The 21,236-nt window shown below is 41.0% G+C and overlaps 1 protein-coding gene across 3 annotated transcripts in view; it reads left to right on the top strand.

Moving 5' to 3' along the window:
- LOC123372908 (contactin-associated protein-like 4) overlaps positions 1-21,236 on the top strand; it is a 302,483-nt gene that overhangs the window by 220,147 nt on the left and 61,100 nt on the right. For all 3 annotated transcript variants that reach the window (XM_045021533.1, XM_045021534.1, XM_045021535.1), the window contains 3 exons: positions 6,282-6,388; positions 10,183-10,302; positions 14,899-15,096. In XM_045021533.1, coding sequence (XP_044877468.1) covers positions 6,282-6,388; positions 10,183-10,302; positions 14,899-15,096 — 425 coding nt within the window. The remainder of the gene's footprint in view (positions 1-6,281; positions 6,389-10,182; positions 10,303-14,898; positions 15,097-21,236) is intronic.

The following is a 21,236-nucleotide window of genomic DNA, read 5'->3' on the forward strand; positions in this document are numbered from 1 at the left end:
CTTGCCATGCCACTGGACATCCCTGTTGCTTGTCCCCCATCCTCCTCCAACCCTGCTTCCTTGTCCATCACTTAGTCCTCAGGCCACTGGTTCTAGCCAGGGCCGGCTCCAGGCACCAGCTGAGCAAGCTGGTGCTTGGGGCGGCAGATTCTAGGGGGCGGCATTCCGCCCAATCCTAGGGCGGCACTGACACTTTTTTATTTTTGCTGCTCTGGCCACCTGTAGGGGGCAGAGGAGGGGAGCGCCCTGCAGCAAATTTGGCAGGGCAGCCCGCATCCTTCCCTCCCCGGCTGTGCTGCAGGTTTTTTTTTTCTTGCCTGCTTTGCCATTCCAGCTGCGCCGTTTTTTTGTTCCCCCCACCCTGCTTTGCCGCTCTGAGCCCATTGTGGTTTTGTTTTTCTTTTTTTTCTTCACCTGCTTTGCCGCTCCAGCGCCCTGTTCCCCCCCCCCTTTACTGCTCCAGCCCCACCGTGGTTTTATGTTGTTGTTTTTTGTTTTTTTTGTCCCCTGCTTTGCTGCTTCGGCTGTGCTGCAGTTTCCCCCCTCCCCCCTTTGCCATTCCAGCTGCGCCGTTTTTTTGTCCCCCCCAGCCCGCTTTGCCACTTTGGCCCCACTGTGGTTTTGTTTTTGTTTTTCCCCTTGTAAGCCGGGGCGTCCTTCGCTACCTCCGTCGGCGGCGGTGGAGGGGTCCGTGGCGCGCCCCTCGGGCAGGGGTGTCGGCGAGAGCTTCCCGCGGGCCCCTCTAGTAGGGGAACGCTGGCAAATGTCCACAGCGCGCCCCTCAGGCGGGGGAACGCTGGTAGAAGTCCCTAGCGTGCCCCTCTAGTAGGGGAACGATGGCAAATGTCCACAGCGCGCCCCTCAGGCGGGGGAACGCCGGTAGAAGTCCCTAGCGTGCCCCTCTAGTAGGGGAACGCTGGCAAGTGTCCACAGCGCGCCCCTCAGGCGGGGGAACGCCGGTAGAAGTCCCTAGCGTGCCCCTCTAGTAGGGGAACGCTGGCAAATGTCCACAGCGCGCCCCTCAGGCGGGGGAACGCTGGTAGAAGTCCCTAGCGTGCCCCTCTAGTAGGGGAACGCTGGCAAGTGTCCACAGCGCGCCCCTCAGGCGGGGGAACGCCGGTAGAAGTCCCTAGCGTGCCCCTCTAGTAGGGGAACGCTGGCAAGTGTCCACAGCGCGCCCCTCAGGCGGAGGAACGCCGGTAGAAGTCCCTAGCGTGCCCCTCTAGTAGGGGAACGCTGGCAAATGTCCACAGCGCGCCCCTCAGGCGGGGGAACGCCGGTAGAAGTCCCTAGCGTGCCCCTCTAGTAGGGGAACGCTGGCAAATGTCCAGATACACGAACCTCAGGCTCGGTTGGATAGACCGCGGCTGGCAGCTCCAGCTCCGCGGGGGTTTCCGGGTCCTCCGCCTCCCCGGAGTCGGCAGCTAGGTCGGGCGGAAGCAGCTCGGCGTCAGCGTGTACCTCCGTCAGTTGTGCCACCCCGCCGGAGCAAAGGGCCCTGCCCTTTGTACTCCCCGCTCCGCCCTTCCCACAGCTGGGGACGGAGTGAACTCGCCCTGGCCCCGCCCTCTCCGGCGGAGAATGCGGCGCGTCCGGGTCCGGCTCGGTAGGGGGCCACCCTGCTTTGCCGCTCCAGCGGTCCCTCCCCCCCACCCCCTTTTTTTTTTTTTTTTTTTGCTTGGGGCGGCAAAAAAGCCAGAGCCAGCCCTGGTTCTAGCTCACCTGAAGTATCCATGGGACTGTTGGCAGTGGACATGGAGTCACTGCCGAGGATACCGTGCAGCTCCTTGTAGATGTGGCATGTCTTTGACGACACACCATTTCCTTCTGGTACATCTGCCTCAGCTCCTTGATCTTAGCATGGCACTGCTGAATGTCCCTGTCAGGCCCCTTCTCCTCCATGCCATGCGAATCTGCCTGTAGGTATTCAAGTTCCTATGGCTGGAGTGGAGCTGTGACTGCACAGTGTTCTTTCCCCACAGACCCAGCAGAACCAATAACTGCAGTGTACTCTAGTCAGGTGTGTGTTTGCTGCAGGGACCTGGCATGGTCAGCTGGGAAGATGCCGTGAGCTGTCCATGCCAAGCAAACATGACGAGGAATTTCAAAAATTCTCAGAGCTTTAAAGGGGAAGCGGTGCATGCCCATGTACCTGGCTGCAGAGCATCAGAGTTCAAACCAGTGACCAGAGCGGTCACCATGGGCATTGTGGGGCTTCTCCAGGAGGCCACTTGGTGTGACATAAGCAACTCAATGTCTACTCTAACACTGGGTCTCTCTAACTTCATAGCAAAAAGTTCTATGCCTCTCATTGAGGTGGCTTTATTATGTCGACGTAGCAGGAGAGTTAAATCAGTGGGAGGAGCATTGCAGTGTATGCATCCATAGTTTTGTTGACGAAAGCTGCCTTTTGTCAACAAAACTGTAGTGTAGACATACCCAATAAACAAATGTCCCTTTAACACACCGTTCCCCTCTCCCTCCATTGCACCTGTAGCAGGGTGGACCCTGCTCCTGCTGAGAAGGGGTTTAAAAAGTGGCCTGACAGGGCTTGAGAGCAGTGGCTCTCAAGGCTGAGCTGATCAGGGAAGTGGCTGCAGCTGGGGGCCACGCCCCAAACTGAGGAACAGGGCCTTATAAGAAGGCAGGGAAGCCAGGAGCCAGACAGTCTCTCTCTGTTGCTAGAGGGGGATGGGCCTGGCTGCTTAGCTTGAGGCTGAATACCTGAGTGCAGCAGGGCTGGGGAAGGCTGGGGAGCTCCAGCCTAGAAAGCCCCAGGCTGCGGCCTAGCAGTGGGCCGATAGGTACTGGGGGTTGCAGAGGGCGGCCCAGGGGTAGGACAAAGCAGCAGGTCCAAACCCTCCTTGCCAGGGATGAGTTGGCTGAGACTGCAGTCTGCCCCAGAGTGGGGGGCTAGACAATGACTGGCAGTAGCCATACACTGAGGCAAGGTAGGGATAGAGGGTGGGGGTTCCCTGAGAGAGAAAGGGAGACCCAGAAAGAAAGGGGTTGCTGCTAGGGGCAGCACCCCATGTAAAAGGGCACCGGGTCCAGGGAGGGACACGGGGGGGGCCTAAGAACAGGTGGATCACCAGCCTGCAGAGGGTGCTCCAGTGCTGGACTGAGCTAATTCGCAGAGCAACCAGTAGGAGGCGCCGCAGGGGTGAGTCGACCTGTTTACACACCCCACTCTCAGCTGTCCTGGGTCAGCAAGGACCCAGAGGTGCTTTCACATGAGTTCACCTCCCACCCAGGGGGAACACCAAGTAATGGCTCACAGTAGCCACTGTTCACTCTGTGTCACTGCCTCTGCTGCGCAGTCATTCACTCTGCTGCTGTCATTCGTCATGCCACCGCTCACGCCACCATGCCATCGTCTGCTCCATCGTCAATGGCCCTGTGCCATCACCTTCTGCTGCTATCTGCATCTGAAAGTTGGTCTCTTGAGGTTCCACCTCCTTTCCATTTTGTATTTACCTTGTTATGCCTCTTTCCTACTCATCATTCTTGGCTTGCTCCTTCACTTTGCCCTTTTAATGGTATTACAGGTGTCTGTGTTGCTATATGGCTCATAAACCCCCCTGGTATACAAATATTTCTCTTCAACTATTACTCCTTAGTGTCCTTTCTCTTTATTTTTCTATCAATTTACTATTATATTTATTAAATGCTAATTACACACAGACCATCCCAAAAATAGCTTTAAAGGACAATATGTCAGTTTAAATGCCTTACAAAGTTATTGCATTCAGTCTCCGAGGAGAGAATGTCAGATGCATCTGTCATAATTACATCCGCCTCTACACAGAGAAGTAAGATGGCCCACAGAGAATTATTGCTGTTGGTATTTTGGCCACAGAAAATGGAATCAAAGGGTTCAATAGGAGATGTAAGTTCTGGAGCACTAGGAAAGCCGATGAATATACTTTAACCACAGATGAAGAAAATAAAAATAACACAGGTTTCTATACATGTTCTTTACACCTTTGTATCTCTACACATAATTTGCAAACCTAGTAAGTAGAGTGTTCAGGAAGGATATCTTTAATACATTACTTGTGTAAAGTTCTACGTTCTTTCTTTGAAAAAGATGTATTTGTGTTCTGGTTCAATGTGTTGTTTTGAAGATTAGCTTTTGATTATCTTCAGACTGTTGCTTTAGTTTTCAAGTTGCACATCATCTGTAGATGTCATGCACCTAAAAAGTATGCTACCAAGTACCACATGGCAAATGCCAGATCCAATCTGTCTGATGTTTTTGGAATAAATGTGTTTCTTCATAGAGAGGACTATTGTAAATCTAAGTTCAGTCAGGGTTGCAATGAACTAGATTATTTGTATGGCATTCTTTTGATTTATCTAGTGAGTACTTTGTATTATGAAACCTATAATGGAAGGGGGATCTAAAATTCAATGTTGAAAAGTTTTAATTATAACTTAAATTGTTTCTAGTTATATTAAACCTAGTTTAAGCATCTTCAATGTCATCTAAGTTTTTGATCTTGTGAAGACTGTTAAAAAGATAAATTGAAATGGAAGGAGAATCAATATAAATGGCAATCATGTAAATCCCTTAAGATTTGCAGATAATGATATATTTATCAGTAAAGGTGGACACTAAATATTTACTAGGGGAAACAACTGCAGCAGGATGGAGAAAAAAAGTGCTGAACGACAATTATAGAAATGGCTTGAGTTTGACTGTTAGCATATGTGTGTATGTTAAAGCTGATGACTGGTCACATCTATACAGCATTAAAAATAAATCATTAGGGTAGCTCTAAATACCTTTACTGTCCACATTTGTTCTGCAAGAACATTTCTTTCCAACCACATCTATTTAGTATAACAATAGTTCAGTCTCAAGTATATAAAGATTATTTTTATACCCCAAGTCAGAATTACTCAGCTAATTCTGAACTTATCATGCAGAGCTGAGATGCAGAAACCTATTGTGCAAATGAGGTAGGAGATAAAGGCCAGCTCCTTAGATTGTATTCATAGGTATAACTATGCTGAAATCAGTGGAATTAGATTTATTTATATGGCTCAATTTTTCTCTTTTGGAAATCTCTCCTATCATTTTGTTTCTAGATATGTAGGAAAGATTGGGTTGATAAAGAATTAACAGTAGTGGAAGTAGGAATCTGAATGTTCACAGACAGATGAGTACACTGAGGCGTTTCTCACATCCCTAAACTAATACTTCTCTATGTTTATTAAATGTACTGAAAAATAGAATTCAGATAGTGTGAAAGAATTTGTTAAGCTGTCTTTTTTGTTAAAATTATTATTAGTGATTACCCTTTAGCAGTAAAACTGCCCTATACATTCTGAATAACAATTAAATAAAACATGAAATCTCCAACTCAGTATCTTTTAAGTTAATATTGTGGAAAAAATATTTTTTTTATTCTCTTGCCCCCAAATCATGTAGTAGTTTGTACTTTATACTTGGGGATAGTCATGCAGATTTCACCGTTGAATAGTTATGACCACATTTTCTTCTTAGGTACACCATTGTAAATCAAAAGTAATTCCACTGAAATAATGGAGTTTTTCCAGATTTTCACTCATGCAACTGAAAGCACAATTAGCAGTCTGGATTCATCCATAGTTACCTCACTGTAGGATCTGAGATACTTAAGTGTTTGCCTGTACTTGAGTTATTTCCTAGTCTAAGTATCTCAGATACTAATGTATGATAACGGTCTGTAAATATTTATTTTCTGATGGCGACCACTACCTATTCCTATAGTTTCCTGAAAAGAAGTATTTTATACTTCTCATGGTCATATAATAGGGGCAATGATCCACAGAATTATTGTTATGAAAGATCTTATGGAAGAAAATTCAGCTGTTACAAAATTTCCCAGTGAATTATCAGTGTTAACTTATCATTGGTGTATCAGTCGGTACCATACTTTCATTGCCGGCAGTCACAATGAAAATTATATATGTTTAATTTTGTTATTGATATGTTTCATGTTCTTATTGCATCATTAGCAGCCTTAGGAGCAGACACTAGGTCTAGTCAGGGAAGATAAAGGGGACATTCCTTTTCCCCAACTTTCTTTCAGTCCAATTGATATCTTCCTGCAATATGGTTACAACATTTATGTATTTTCATTGCAGGTCTCTGACCCATATATACAACATCCGCCTTTGCACCTCAGTTATCATCTTTGTCATAAAGACCACCTTCATGCTGTAGTAACTATGGTTACTGTAAATGTCATGTAGTTGTACTAAGGTGAAAATGTTTCTTTTTGTCCTTTTAGATGTTTGCCTAATTATTGTGAACATGGTGGTGAATGCACACAGGCCTGGAACAGCTTCTACTGCAACTGTACAAATACAGGTTACATGGGGGCTACTTGCCATTACTGTAAGCCCAAGACACTTTCTTATACTGTTTTAGTTATGAGTTATTTTACTGCTACAAGAAACAATTTTCTATTAAAAGGCATGTCAGTTTTGTTAATATTCACAAAGGGTTGATTCAAGGAAAGAGTCTCAAAATTGCTTAAAGGATTAAGGAGCACAAGTCCTATTGCAAGTCAGTGGGACTTGTGGTCCTAAATCCCTTATGTGTCTTTGAATATTTCTCCCTTAGTTCTTAGATTTCATGATTTACTTACTGAGGACCTGATTCTCCTCTCACACTGGTATAAGGCCCTGATTTATCAAATCATATTGGTATGTACTTAACTTCAGTGCTATTCAGAGGAGGACTAAGCACATGCTTAGCTTTGAAGTTAGTGGGGTTTAGCATATACTTAAACTTTAACACATACTTAAGTAATTTTCAAGGAGTAACTTCAAGGGAGTGACAGTGGGATAAAACTGGTGTATATGAGCAGATAATAAGGCCCTGTAAACCCAATCCAGCAGGCACATCACTGGCCTTTCACTCTTCTGTAGGAATTTTGCACATGGAGTCCTTTCAGGATCAGCCCATATAAGGGAGAACTTCAGAAAATATCAGCCTAACCATAAATGTAACTGAATGAGTTTCACACCCATGGTCTGATTCTTGTCTTACTTTCACTAGTTTAATATGACTCCAGTGATTTCCCAGGAGGTGATTTAGATTTACACTGGGATATGTGAGATGAACATGAAGCCCATTAGTTTTTTTCTGTTTACTGGGACAGTTTATTAAGGAAAGTCATTAGTCTCCGGTTCTCAGCATGTATACTTGAAAAAAATCTGTCTAAAGCGCTATAAAAGGAATTTTGAAAATACCAAAAAGACTATACAGTATTATAGCCAAAAGAAAAAAAAGTATGGTTAAAACAAACCCATCTTCACACAATTTATACAATCCTTGTAGCACACCATGACTTTCATAGAGTTTTAGGCCAGAAGGGACCACTAGGTCATCTAGTATGATCTCCTGTAACAGCACAGACTACCAACACCCACACATTAAAACCAGCAACCGAAATTAGACCAAAGTATTATAGCTTATAGGAGACTTAGACTATTATGTGCCACTGGCACAAATAGGAGGGACCAAGGTGCACCAATGCTAGATGCTTCTGCAATGGCAGGGAAATGATTAAGTGAGATATACTCAGATAATGCTGACAAGTGAGCCACACTCATATGCTGGAAGGCAAAACTTTGTGAAAGTCACTGCCAATGTGACCTGGGGGAAAATTCCTCCCCAGCCCCACATATTACAATCAGTTACACCCTGAGCATGTGAGCAAAATGCAGCCAGCCAAGCCAAGTGCTACCTCAAAGCCCTGACCCACACTCCCAGTGTCCCGTCTCCAGCCATGGCCATCTAAAAAGCCTACGAGAATTCACTGTGTTGGGGAGAAATCTCTTCCTGACATATGCCAGTGGCCAGCTGGAACCCTAAAGCATGAGCTTTAGGAACATAAGACATAAACCGTGAATGAGTCCCAGGGCTGTTGAGCAAAGCCCACTACTGCCACAAACAACCTGGTCATACAGTTGTACTCATAAATGTGTCCAATTCTCTCTCTCTCTCTCTCTCTCTCTCTCTCTCTTTCTGAAAACAAGTTAAGTTGTTTGCCCTCAAAACTCCTGTTGGGAATCATGTGGAGGGTAGGCTCCTGGTCTGTTCTGAAAAATTTCAGATTTTGGAAAAACTACTTATTTAGATTGAATGCAAAGCTTTATAAAGACCACCTACAATTATTACTGTTTCTGTGCCATCTGAACTCTAAACGAATTGGTAGCTAGCCTTTCAAGATTTATGGATAAGGTAAAATTTTTACAGCAAGGGAAGAACATTGATAGTACAGGCTTTTCAAAGATCACTGTGAGCTGTTCCTGTTATATTCTATTAGAGGATGACAAGACTAAGCATCATATTTCCTTTTAGAAATTATTTACTTAATTGATGAAGGGTGTAAAAAAAAAAAAGGATGGACTCCATCATTTTCTAACTTTTCATCAAGAGCCCATAAGGTAGATGAAAGTCTCACTGCTCAATTTTTAATGTTGAAAAATAGGTATAGTACTTTTTATTAATAATAAGAAAGCACTGTGAAGTATACAGTAGATGTGATATAGTAGTTGCAGCAGTATAACATTCTGTCCCTTTAAATTTGTTTACAGTAGTTTAGTAATGGTTCCAACTGTACAGTCTTATGTTGCTGTTCTGTCAATAGTCTCAAAGTTAAGGGCCGTATTCTTCCCTTATTCTATGAACTACACTCTCATTGACTTCAATGGGAGTTCTGTGCAATTACAGAAAAAGATAATATGGCTGTTTAGTTATTGAATAAACATTGAGACTCTTGATATAATAGGCCTAGCAATGAGTTCTTGATCAGTGGCAACACTGTGAAGCATGAGACCATACTCCCAAAATCTGCTTTAGAGAAATTATAATTTTCCATGCTGTCACTACTAGTTTAAAATTCAAAATGGATATGATGATATGCTATTGCATACTGCCTCTATAGTACTTTTATCCTTTTATTTTATACTGAGAATTGATTTAAGGCTCTTTACCCTAAGGAGCTATAATTTGAAACTTGTGAGTGATCTTGGCTGTGCCTACTGGATGTTCCAGCAGTGGCAAAAATGGTCCATTTAGTAATCTTTAGCTAATGAGGATGTTTATTTTCCTTACTTTATAATTTAGTATTATGGACTCAATCCAATGTGGCTGACATATTGTAATGCATCAGCAAAAGAACTGGAAAAGATGGCACTCGCCTAACCCCAGGTTCTTTGTTTGGCAGGTTTTTCATTAGCTTTAATGGGAGTTGAATCAGGTCCTGAAAGTTGTTCCTACATGAAGCAGTTTGGGCAGCCTTAAAATTAGTGCACCCACTTCTGCTGGTGGGTGCATCCACCTTGTATCTTTGTTTGTTAAGTAAAGTTTCTTTCTGACAAAGTAAATTCAAGTTAAAAAACAAACAGTTAATTGGAAAACTGTACTAGATAGCAATGGATAATTTAAGGTTTAACTGATGCACTTCAGATGTGCAATTATTACCCAGCAATATTATTTTACTTAGTAGTTTGTTGCCATTTAATGATAGAGCTGGATTCATGAGCCCAGTTTCTAAAGGTTTGGTCATATAAAGCCTTCTCAGATCGCTAACTCCTGAATGGTTTAGAATCAATATTATGTGGGATTGAAGAGACAAATTTTCTCTATGCTGCTTGTTTACTCTTGGACTGCAGACTTTGACAACAAGCTTACTCTGATACTGAGGAAGAAACAAGGTCTTCCCAGCAGCCAAAACCACGAGTAAAAAATGTTACGAAATAAATACTTCAGTTGAAATTGCTGGAAATACTATACCACTGCCAAATTGTATGGTGGTCTGATTAAATTGAAAGGTTAATGTTCAGTTTCCAAGTTCCTCATAATCTAGCCAGTTGCTAACTATTACTCATTTTGACCTTAAATGATTGGTTTTCATAGCCATTTGTCCCGCCCTAAGACCCCTAATTTAGGAGGCAAAAAGCAAATCCATAAAAACACCCATTCAGATTTTTTTCCCCAGTGAAATAAAATTCTGTTTACTGATGCAAATAACAGTACAGTTTTTTATTATGTGACTTCCCTGTTTTCCTCACCTTTGAATGCATGTCATATTGTTCAACTTCCCACATTTTTTCCTTGCCCCAAATAAAAGGTAAAATGATGCCATTACATTTGTGATGGAAGATGTTCTTTTACAGCCATCTATGAGCAATCATGTGAAGCCTATAAGCATACAGGGAACACTTCAGGCTTTTACTATATCGATTCAGATGGAAGTGGCCCCTTGGGACCGTTTCTTGTATACTGCAATATGACAGGTGAGATGATAAACTTCCTTAACTCACAGCTGGGATTGTATGCATGCTCATTATATCAAAGCAAAGTAGGAAGTTTTGTATCTCAAGAGTTTAATGTACATGTATACAGCAAAGTGAAGGTGACTCCTCTGCTCAGAATATTTGACAAAGAATTAACCAGAGAAATTAGAATAATAAGACTCAGACTGTGAAGCTAACACTGGGTTCCTATTGTGCTCTGCATAAATGGGACATATGCCTTATTTGTGGAGGATTTCAGACTAGTTCATTTTCTGCACAGTTTTGGTTTCATGAAGTTAGATCTTACTTCTCTGCAGGAGTTTAAGAAACTGAGATATAAGTGAATTTTCGGAGGAAAATTATTGATTTTTTTCCCCCTCTACCCTGATGAAAGATTGTAATTCAGAGTTGACCTTCAATTGGTGGGACAAATACTGATATTACACCTTCTCTTTTGAATTGTGTATTATTTGTAATTGGTCTGGGTAGATCTGGTTTAACTAATTGGACTCATATAGTCTCATTTTCAAAATGTGGCCTTATTTTGTGCACCCTGTTATTTGCCCCCCCCAATAAGTGGATCAGTAAGGTATTTAGACATCCAATTGATCTTAATTGTGCCTACTGCTATGTGTGCCTGCAATTAACCATAGATTGTAGATGCTGAATTAGTCCAAAATCTAATATGCTTTTCATTTTTATGCTGTGTTCTTTTAGTTTTAATTAGTTTTACTTATGTTTGTGGTCATTTTCTAGCAATTTTCACTTTAAAGTTTTTCCAGCACTATCCCAGTGTTGCAGTGTTAGGGTTAGAAGCATTTCAGGGTAACTTTTAATAAAAAAACCCTTTATTTTGGAAACAATAGGAAAAAATAATAGAAACATTTCTTTTGGTCTCATGTTTTATAACAATATATTTTTACAAAACCTAAATTTTAAGGCAGTTTACATGGGCAACTTTATTTCTGGTACTGTTGAAACTTTGAGTGCTTGATTTTTCAACCATACTGATATTCTTTGAATGTAGTTACACTGAGGGAAAATAAAGAGAGATTTTACTGATCTGTAATAATCTTGTTTATTTCTTGAAGGATTGATAGAAGTCTACCTCTAAGCAAAGCCACTCACTGTGGTTTTCAAAACAGTGTAGGGGGCTTTACACATATCTTCCATCAAAATAATGGAAGGTGAATGTGAAACTTCCTTTGATCTCAGTGCCACTGGGATTTAGATAACACTCGAAATCTCAACCGCTAACTCTGCCTGAAAAAACAAAGACTGTGCTTTGACTTTTTGAGAAAGTGGTCGGCCTGATATTGGTAACATACTTTGGATTAACAATTAGTGAGATCACCAATATAACTATCTGGCCCCTAAAAAAGAGACATCAGAGAGTGCTAGCTACATTGTTAATTAATATGAGGTTGAACCAAAGAAGAAGCTCATGGAAGAAAGACTCCAGTGTCCTTAAACAGTATCAGGAGGAAACCAACTCTCCGAGGTACACCTTAGTGTCTGATTTATTCTTCCTTGTGTATCCATGAACAGCTGCTAGTGCTTCTATTAGTTACTCTTTATTCAACACATTAAGCAAATCTCATTGATCAGTTCCTCATCTAGAGATGCAGCCTGATAGGATGAATCTACTATATTTGTCTTCTTCCCAGTTTCCTCATGACTGGTATTCCCTTTTCCCACCAGAGGCCGTGAAGGCAGATGCCCACATTTCTTGCAGTGCTGCCTTGCTATTGACATTCATGTGGCTTTATTCTTTGGCAGCTGGGAGGGAGGTTCCTTTACCCTCTCTGGTTCTTAGAGGTCAATTTCAAAATCATAAGCCTTGGGTCCAAAGAGCCAATCAAGATGACAAAACTTTTTCAGAAATATTGTTCTTTTAGTTTCGCCCCTTCTGGGGATGTAGAAGTAGATGTAACAGCTGCCTTATTTCTCTCTTATTCTTTCCATTTGCTATGAGCTGTGTAGAAAAAATAGCTCTGAACTTGCTCTCACTTTTAGCTCCCTGTTTCCCAACAGCACTAGCATGAATCCTTTCTTCTAGCAAAACATTTACAAGTATTGGTAATAAATCTTCATATCTAGATTAATTTAAGTCCAATATTTGTTTAATAGGTATGTGGATGCTTCCCATAGGCTTTTTGCTACATGCTTATCCTCTAGGTGATTACTAGTTCTTTTTTTATTCTAAATTTCCCTTTAGTGTCAGTCATACCCAGTTTGCAAAAAATATAGGAAATAAAGTACAGGGGACACAGGTCTGCAGAGCTGTTAGAGTTAGAAGGAAAATATTGATTAAAGCCCAAGGAGAATTGAAGCCTACAAATATGTTCAAAAGTGAGCTCTTGCAGAAGGTGCAGAGCCAGCAAGGACAGAGGGTGATTAACATTTTCAATGTCTACTAGAATTAAGTTGGGTATAAAGTCCCAACAGTTTGCTGAACTGCTGATTCTGAATTTGACTCAACTGACACAAATCAGATTTAAGAAGCAACCAGTTCACTCATCTTTATTCTCAAAAAATAGTTGTAGATATTTGGGTTAGATTGTACAGGCCTTAATAGGACCAGCTGAGGGCACAATCCCAGTCTGTCTCTCCCCAGTGCACAGAAGGGAATGTGCAATCTGCATCATTCTGTAGACAGAACAGTGTACTGCATTACCTCCAGCCCCTGTTTAAAGCAATTTACCATCCCTAGGGGAACATGAAGGAGGGAGTCTGCACTCCCTAAGCACAGGGATTGCTATTGTCCTTAACATTTTGTGGTGTGTATAAAGCTTTCTCTCCTGGTCCACCTGTGCTATAGTCATGGACAGTTGGACTCTTTGTGTTCCTTGTGTTTTGTTAGTGTGGCTGAAAACTGTCTTTTTTAACTTCACAAAGCACAAGCAAACCAGAGCATTACCCTGTTGCCACAAATAGATTATAAAAGATAAGATTTTATTATATCTATCTTGTAACATTAAGGTTCTTTAATTTATTTGCTGCAACTTTTACCATGTCTTTTGCAATTTCTAAGTAGAACTGTTTTCCTGCCACAACTGTTGTGAAACTAGAGATCAGTCTTTATAAGAATATTTATAAATATAAATATTCTTGAAATGTTCTTGATGTTCCCGATGTCACCTTTGTACAATAGAGGGGTGCAAATTGGAAAGAGTCCATATTACAGGAAAAAGCTAATAGTTCTTTTTCATCTCTAATTGCTATGATTCTTTGTTCATATGAAGTCAGGTCCAGGAGCTATAAATAATCTGCAAGTAAAAAGGCTGTGTTGTGCATAGTACCACTGCTCATTCCCTTTCATTGCTTCTGGCTCTCCAGTCACCCTACCTCCTTTGTGAAACTGTGCAGAGTCCTGCATAAGATACATTATAATTTATCCAATTCAGGTGTTTCGGCTACAAACCCCCTTGAATTTAGGGGATGTTGGAATTCAGATCCATGTCTAAACTCTCCTGCTCCGACACATGGTCCCTCTTTGTGCCTAAGTCCAATAATCATATTGCTTGATGTCTTTTTGTTAGTTATAACAAATTAATTTGAAGGTGTTTGGGTTCTTTCATGCCCATGTGAGAAGACAGAATTGGCACTATGGTTTGGAACCTACCTTCCTTAACCACCAAAATTACCATTCCATTCTGAGTGCTATATAGATTGTAAACTGTTTGGGGCAGAGGCTGTCTTTTTGTTTTGTGTTTGTAGAGAACTTAACACAATGGTGTCCTGGTTCATGAACATCATCATCATGATTATTATCATTTATGTATTAATTAAATACATATTTTATTTTATTTTACTTAAGGTTTTACACTTATTCTCCCAATAAATGTCAGGAAAGAACTGTTTTATATTTTAAAAACAGCCCCAGTACACATCATACATTTGTGTAGATAATACAGATGATATTTTAATTGCAGTCACACGTGTCAGAAATTATAGTTATCATTTGATTTTGGGGTCGGTGGAAGCACCTGTCTTCCTCTCTGCTTCACAGTAAATATAGCACCTGGATTTATTCAGTTTGTCCATTTTTGTTTCTGGTATTGGTTTTTTGTATAGGGCAGTGGAAAGGTGAGTTTTGGCCATTGCTATAAATTCTCTAAGACAAAATCAATTATTCAAAAGAATAGTGTGAAATGTTGTGCAGATAATGAAAGCCTGGATATAACTTGGTCTCCATTTATAAACAAGGTATACCTTGGAGAAATAACCATAGGAAAAGTTTATTACACTTTAGCTTAGAGTCTGTGATTTTTACTCCATTACACTTTAGCTTAGGGTCTGTTATTGTCTGGAAAATAGATATTTGGTTCTCTTTATCTAGTCTTTCTTTGACTGGTAATTGTGCAGGACAGAGTGCAGAGTACAGAAGTTTCAAAAAAGGGAACATTGATATCCTATCAACTGTATTTAATTGCAGAACGTTTTACCCAGACATTGTGTTCCTTTTCACATCCCCAAAAGGACAGGAAAACTCACATTAATCCCAGGCGTACCTCACTACACATTTTATTTCCATTGCTAACTTTTGCAGCTATTTTACATTCTGCATTACCTTTTCTCTCCTTGTTTTGTAAGATACGACTTGGACAGTTATACAGCACAACAATACGGATTTAACCAGAGTCAAAAATGCTAATCGAGAGAACCCACATGCTGTGTTCTTCAAGTATACTGCCACCCTAGAACAGCTTCAGGCTACAATTAACTACGCAGAACACTGTGAACAGGAGCTTGCTTACCACTGCAAAAAGTCAAGGCTTTTAAATAAGCGAGGTAAGTAAAGCAGACAAATTTTATTATGTTTCATGATACTATAGATATTTAATTTAGCAAAGGTTATGGCATTTTGCCACTATCGTTTGTAAAATCCTTAAATATCTAGCAAACAAATCCCAAATCTATAAATTGTTGAGTGGGATTTGAACCAGAAAAAACCCAAGGTCAGTTCATAATGAGCTTCATTCAAAGCATTAACTACTTTCAAAACCAATGTCTTCCTTAAACCTACAATTTAATAGAAATTATAACAAAGCCTTTCCTGACCTGCCTCTAGGGGATTTTTAGATTTTAGTCAAAAAACAGTTAAATATTGGGCAAACATTTGGTAAAAGGAACACAATACACTGCATAAATATCAGCTGAAGTCTTTCAGATACTGTGCATCGTGTAGTGGTTGCATTTGCAAATGGCATGATGTAAAGTATCGCAGACATTAATATGCCCGTGTCCAAAATACACAAGCACAGAGGAGACCTAAAGTAAAATGCTGAAAAGATAGGAAAAAGTTATTTTCTGAAGGAAATTACAGGCCCTTCTGATGTAGTTAAAGAAATCTTAACAAAATATCATAACTAGATTGTTGTGTTCAAGTCTTATTTTAATTCTCACCTGGTAGAGTGCAATCTATTCAGTTGATTTTAATTTTGAAAATGTATTCTAAATTTTAAAAAAAATAACTTGAAAAGAAAGATTATATTCCTTGTTCCTTTGTTGATATGTAGATGTTGTAAATCAAGCCTCAATTGTCTCCTCTGTCACAAAAATCTGTGAGAGGCGAATAGTCCACTAGAAATTCTAAGATTCGTGTCACAGACCACACTTGCCATTCTCCTATCAAGGATTTAGTGGTGCTACAGCAGAAAACTGGTCATTCCTCCGTGCCCTGTGAGCTCTACTTCTCTTAGCAGAATGGCTGTCAAGAGCTAAGCAGACATTCGCTCTCCTCTCTGCATCCTACCCTCCCTTCAGAGAGGTTATGGAATGCAATGAATTTCTGCAGAGAGTAGTATTAACTCTCATGAGAATTGCTGTTCAGAAATCTACCAGGCTTACAGGTGAGCCTACTGCATAAAGTATTGCTTCCCTGACACTACCTCTCCCTCCCTCCCAAACTCCTTTCTGACATACAGAGCCCCAACTCCATGGTATACAAGCATCTGACTCACAATATGTTTTATATGAATACTACTACAGTAATCACCAGGGATTACAGTACAAAGAAGTTACATATCTTAACTCAGAATCTCTTCTTGACCAAATGGCCAAACATTTCTAATCTGATATCAAAGTACCCAAAAGGTGCCCCTCTCTTCACACATATGCATAATTCCCACTGACTTCAGGGGGAATAAATCATATTGAAGGATTGAATGCAGGATTATGCCCAATTAGATTTCCCAAATGTCTGACTTAAATTTCAGTTAGGATTGCTAGGATTAATACAGTCATTTCAGAACTGAAAATTTTAAAGCAACTGTGAGAGATGAAAGTGTTTGCTAGACACATTTGCTGAGCAAAAATGCAAGACTGTAATACAGGTACAGAAAGGAAAAAGAACAGTCCCGCTGCGACTCTAGGATTCTATACATTAGTATTCAGAGTTGGTGAGGGTTACATATATATGTTTGATCAGCAAGTTAATGCAGTGAAAACATTTTGTTGTATTAGACCCTGTCTCATTTTAAATCTTTTCAGGCTAGAAGTAGTAAAACTCAGCGAGAAAGTGTTTTGCAGAATTTGTAGGGCTTTTTAAGATCAGTTGTAACAGTGCTAACAAGAGCAATATCAGATAAAGTCTCCCATGTTTCTACACAATGCACTTTCACTCTGTTCTGGAAAGGACATTTCTACAGGTGAGAAGGTAGATCAGCCTCCAAGCCCATTCAGTCTTTGATTTCTGTGCTGAGACTACTAATAAAAGTACCAGTTGTCATAGCTGTTTTTTGTGATGTAGACACTAGGGATGAACTAACAGCTTCCATAAAAATGAGCATCAATTTGCACTTCATCCTTCCTTGAAACCAACCCAAACCCAACTTTTTATTATTTTTTTTAAGGGTTATGTTAACTTTTCCTCCCCTCACTTCTGCATTCATGGAGCAGACTGTTTTTATTTCTGATCTCCTGGGAAACAGAAAGTAACAGAAATATAGTGAGGAGGCCTGTTGTCTTGGGCCCAGATCTTCATATCTGCCTGACCTGAACTCAGAGAAGCGTGGGGAAGGTGAATCTAACTCACAAGCCCCCTGTGTAACTCAGGGATTGTCAGCATATAAATTGCTCCAACTATGTACTCTCTAGCAGAAGGCAAACAGATGGTGGGCTGAGGACTTATCTCTAGACCTATACATTCTAGTTCTGTAGACACACAAGATTTGGATAGATCAAATAAGCATACAAACTTTGACATGCTTATCTTAAATAAACTCTGCATCTTTTGAGTTGTGCACATTACTAGTGATAAAGAATTAGAATTAGTGACCATAAAGAATTAGAAATGAGACCATGGCCAGGGCAGTACCAGCCACTTTCCGTCAGGGAGAGGGCTGAAGTGGGCCTCAGCTCCTGCTCCCCGTGGTCCCGCCCCCTGGCCAGGTCAGAGTCTGGAAGTCAGAGCTGGGCAGTGCATGGTGCCAGCTGCTTGCAGGAAGTAAAAGCCACCAAGGTGGGGGGACTGGTTCTGGGGCTGGCAGAGCCCTTGGGGAGCCACAACCGTGGGGAACAGGGCCCAAGAGCCCAGGTTGCAATGGGTCAGTCAGGCCATTGTGGGGAGCCCTAGATCCTCCGCCTGCCCTGGGCAGCGCACCTCGGTGAGCAGGGACATGGGTCAGAGGCTATTCTACGACACCTCCATCCCCCGCCCAGGCTTACTCCTGTGCTGCTACTGGAGCTGGGTGCCTGGCCAACAGCTGCTGCTCTCTCCACTCTGCCTTCAGAGCCTGACATACAGAGAGTGGCAGCTGCTACCAGAGGGTTATGCAGCATGCCAGGGAAGGGGTGAAAGCAAACCAGCACTGCCCCTGTTGTTGACTTTAGAACTCCAACAAAGTTCAGGCATGTTCACAGTTTTGTGCAGACTATTACAGATATAGGGGAGAGCAACAAAATTTATGTTTAGATCCAGGATCAGATTTCAAAACCTACAAGTTCAGAGGAATTTGGATTCTATGGTTTTGTTTAGATACTAAATGAAGACTGTCTACTAATTTCATATGTCACCAACCTGCTGCCAAGTGTTGGCATGTCTCTAAAGATACCATCAGCCAGGATTTCCACTCCTGAATGTTAACTCTCTAGTGCAAGACAGGCAGAACTCCCCAAACTCTTGAAGAGTATGGTCCCTAAAGACTGTGGTAGCAAGATGGAGCACAAGTCAGCCACCACAATGGTATGTGATCATCCTCCTCTGACTAACCACTGCCTTTTGAAACTTCCACTGAGTTTCTTGTTGGCTATAGTTGCCATAGAGGGATAGCTCAGTTATTTGAGCATTGGCCTGTTAAACCCAGGATTGTGAGTTCAATCCTTGAGGGGGCCATCTAGGGATCTGGGGCAAAAATCTGTCTGGGGATTGGCCCTGCTTTGAGCAGGGGGTTGAACTAGATGACCTCCTGAGGTCTATTCCAACCTTGATATTCTATGATTTCTCAAGAAGCTTCTTGTAGGAGTTGTGTTTGCTCCATTTGGCTTTTTATTCCCAGGATTCTTATCCACAGAGGACTCCTCTGTTGTCACGTATATTTCCACTGCAGAACAGCACAAAGATAATGACTCTTGTGGGAGGATCATACATTCCCCAAGTAGAATATATGTTGAGAAGCGAAGAAGAATACTGTAGCAAACTGAAAATACAGGGTGAGTTTTAGGGAGGCAAAATTAATCAACATGATTGCAATTTTAGCATGTATCTTCTCAAATTAGCTATTTTATTGCACTCTGAATATGATTTTGCAAGATCTTCTTTATCAAACATTGTCTTATTTAAGATCACAACTGTTCATTCCCTGATTGAATGCATTTTGTATTTGCATTTCCTTGGATCATTAGAATTACCAAATAAAAGAATCCAGTTACATATAGCTAACTACTATATCATTCTTGACATTTAAACAAAATCCAAATAACATCGTGCAGAAAAATATAGCATGTTCTCTTTCATTGAACAATATGAACACAATACAATATAAGGCTTTGAAATTCAAATAAGTACATTATCAAATTGTTCAAATAATTTTATCCCTCTCACTACAGTGATCTGTAATCTCCACTGGGCATGTCTGACAAGTGCAGCATTTGATGAAAGTTATGTGAAATAATTTTGGGACATGTAGTATAAAAAGTAATTTTTATTGGAACAATTCTTAGGAATGTATTGCACTCAGTCTTCACTGTGTAGAGCATATAAATGATTCCAATGAAGAATTGCTATGCTAATAATTTTGTGTGTTCATTTTGAAGAAGCTGCATCAAATCCTTCCCCCCACCACCACCACTTTGATTAACAATATTCACTGCCAGAGCAAAGCAAGCTAATCATTATGATCCTTTAGTAGCTATACTGCTCTCATGCTAATATGCAAACAAATGTGTCAGGATTGCTTTTAAAAATAGTCCAGTGTCCCCAGTTAAAGAGAAGGAATATTCACTCAGAACTACAGGACCAGAGTTTCTGAGCTGTTGAAACAGGGGAAATATCCTGGTTTTATATATGTATGCTTTGTTGTGTTTATTTTTTAAAGTGCTGTCTCTTGAATAATTTATAAACCTTCTCTAGCTTTCCTTCCCTGTGTGATGGGCTGCAAACACAAACACTGATGCTAGACATTGATGCCACTGAGCATGTCTGACTTTTGTAGGAACTGTTCTCACTGTTTTTTAGGCCTGCTGGGCTAGCAGTTGTGTGGTAATGAATTCAGTCAATATATTTAGGAGCTGAGAGATTGTAAGCATAACAGAGGTCTTATCTAACAGTGAGTTGTAATAAGCCATGGCAGTTGCAAGTAAGGTTGAAGCTGGGTTAAATGCAAGCCTCTTGGTGTGGGCCCACTGCTGAAAACTTGAGAGCTTCAACAACGCACAAACCGAGTGCCTCTATGAGGCACCATACCATTTGACAGCACTCTTTTCCTCTCATGCCCTGACTTTGCATTCATTTAATCTTTCACCTTTCTTCACTCTCATTTAAGATGGATTACCTTCATGCTTCACATCCATTAGCAATTACCTTTTTCTGTATATTTTGTGCTTTTACTGCTCTGGTTACTTGGCATCATCTTGAAACTTAATGTGCAGTACTGCAGAATTAAGAAGACATCCAGCTCTATCATTTTACTATAATCAACGCTGAATGGATGCATTGCACAGAGATATAGTAGGCTCTGAGAAACTTTGCTCTTAGTCACTGGATACATCAACTGGGTTATGTAGTACAACCATTAACATGATTTCTACAGTTTCAGACTACATAAATTCTGCAGCTGTTGTGCGTGATCTAACTCATGACTACTGACATTTCTGATTCTCACCACACAGTAGTACTAAGCCAGATGCTTAATAAGCAGCAAAGGTGTGTTTAGTATGCTCAGTGATGATATGAATCCATTTATAATGTGTTTTACTCTTCTCATTTCCTCACTGGTATTTCCATGATCTCAAATTGATCTTTGCCTCAGAGTATAAATTAACTTGATTTTTAGGGTGATGGCATCTCTTTTTTCATGTGCTATTTTAAAAGAAAGTACATAACTGGACTGCTTAAGATAAATGATTCTAATATCATGCCTGACTGAGCAAGGACTACCAGATCTCTTTTCCACTAATATAAGCAAAAAGCTGTGACTATAATTTAATCTCTGATAATAAAATATTAAAATGAATAATTGGTTAGCATTTTTAAATAAATGTGGTCATTTTAAAAAAAATTCCATAATGCTTGGAAATTTGTTTGGGTGAGGGAAATTGGGAGGAGCAGGAACATAAGAACATAAAACATAAGAACGGCCGTACCGGGTCAGACCAAAGGTCCATCTAGCCCAGTATCTGTCTACCGACAGTGGCCAATGCCAGGTGCCCCAGAAGGAGTGAACCTAACAGGTAATGATCAAGTGATCTCTCTCCTGCCATCCATCTCCATC

Source organism: Mauremys mutica, chromosome 6, assembly GCF_020497125.1.
Source record: "Mauremys mutica isolate MM-2020 ecotype Southern chromosome 6, ASM2049712v1, whole genome shotgun sequence".
NCBI classification, from domain to species: Eukaryota; Metazoa; Chordata; order Testudines; family Geoemydidae; genus Mauremys; species Mauremys mutica.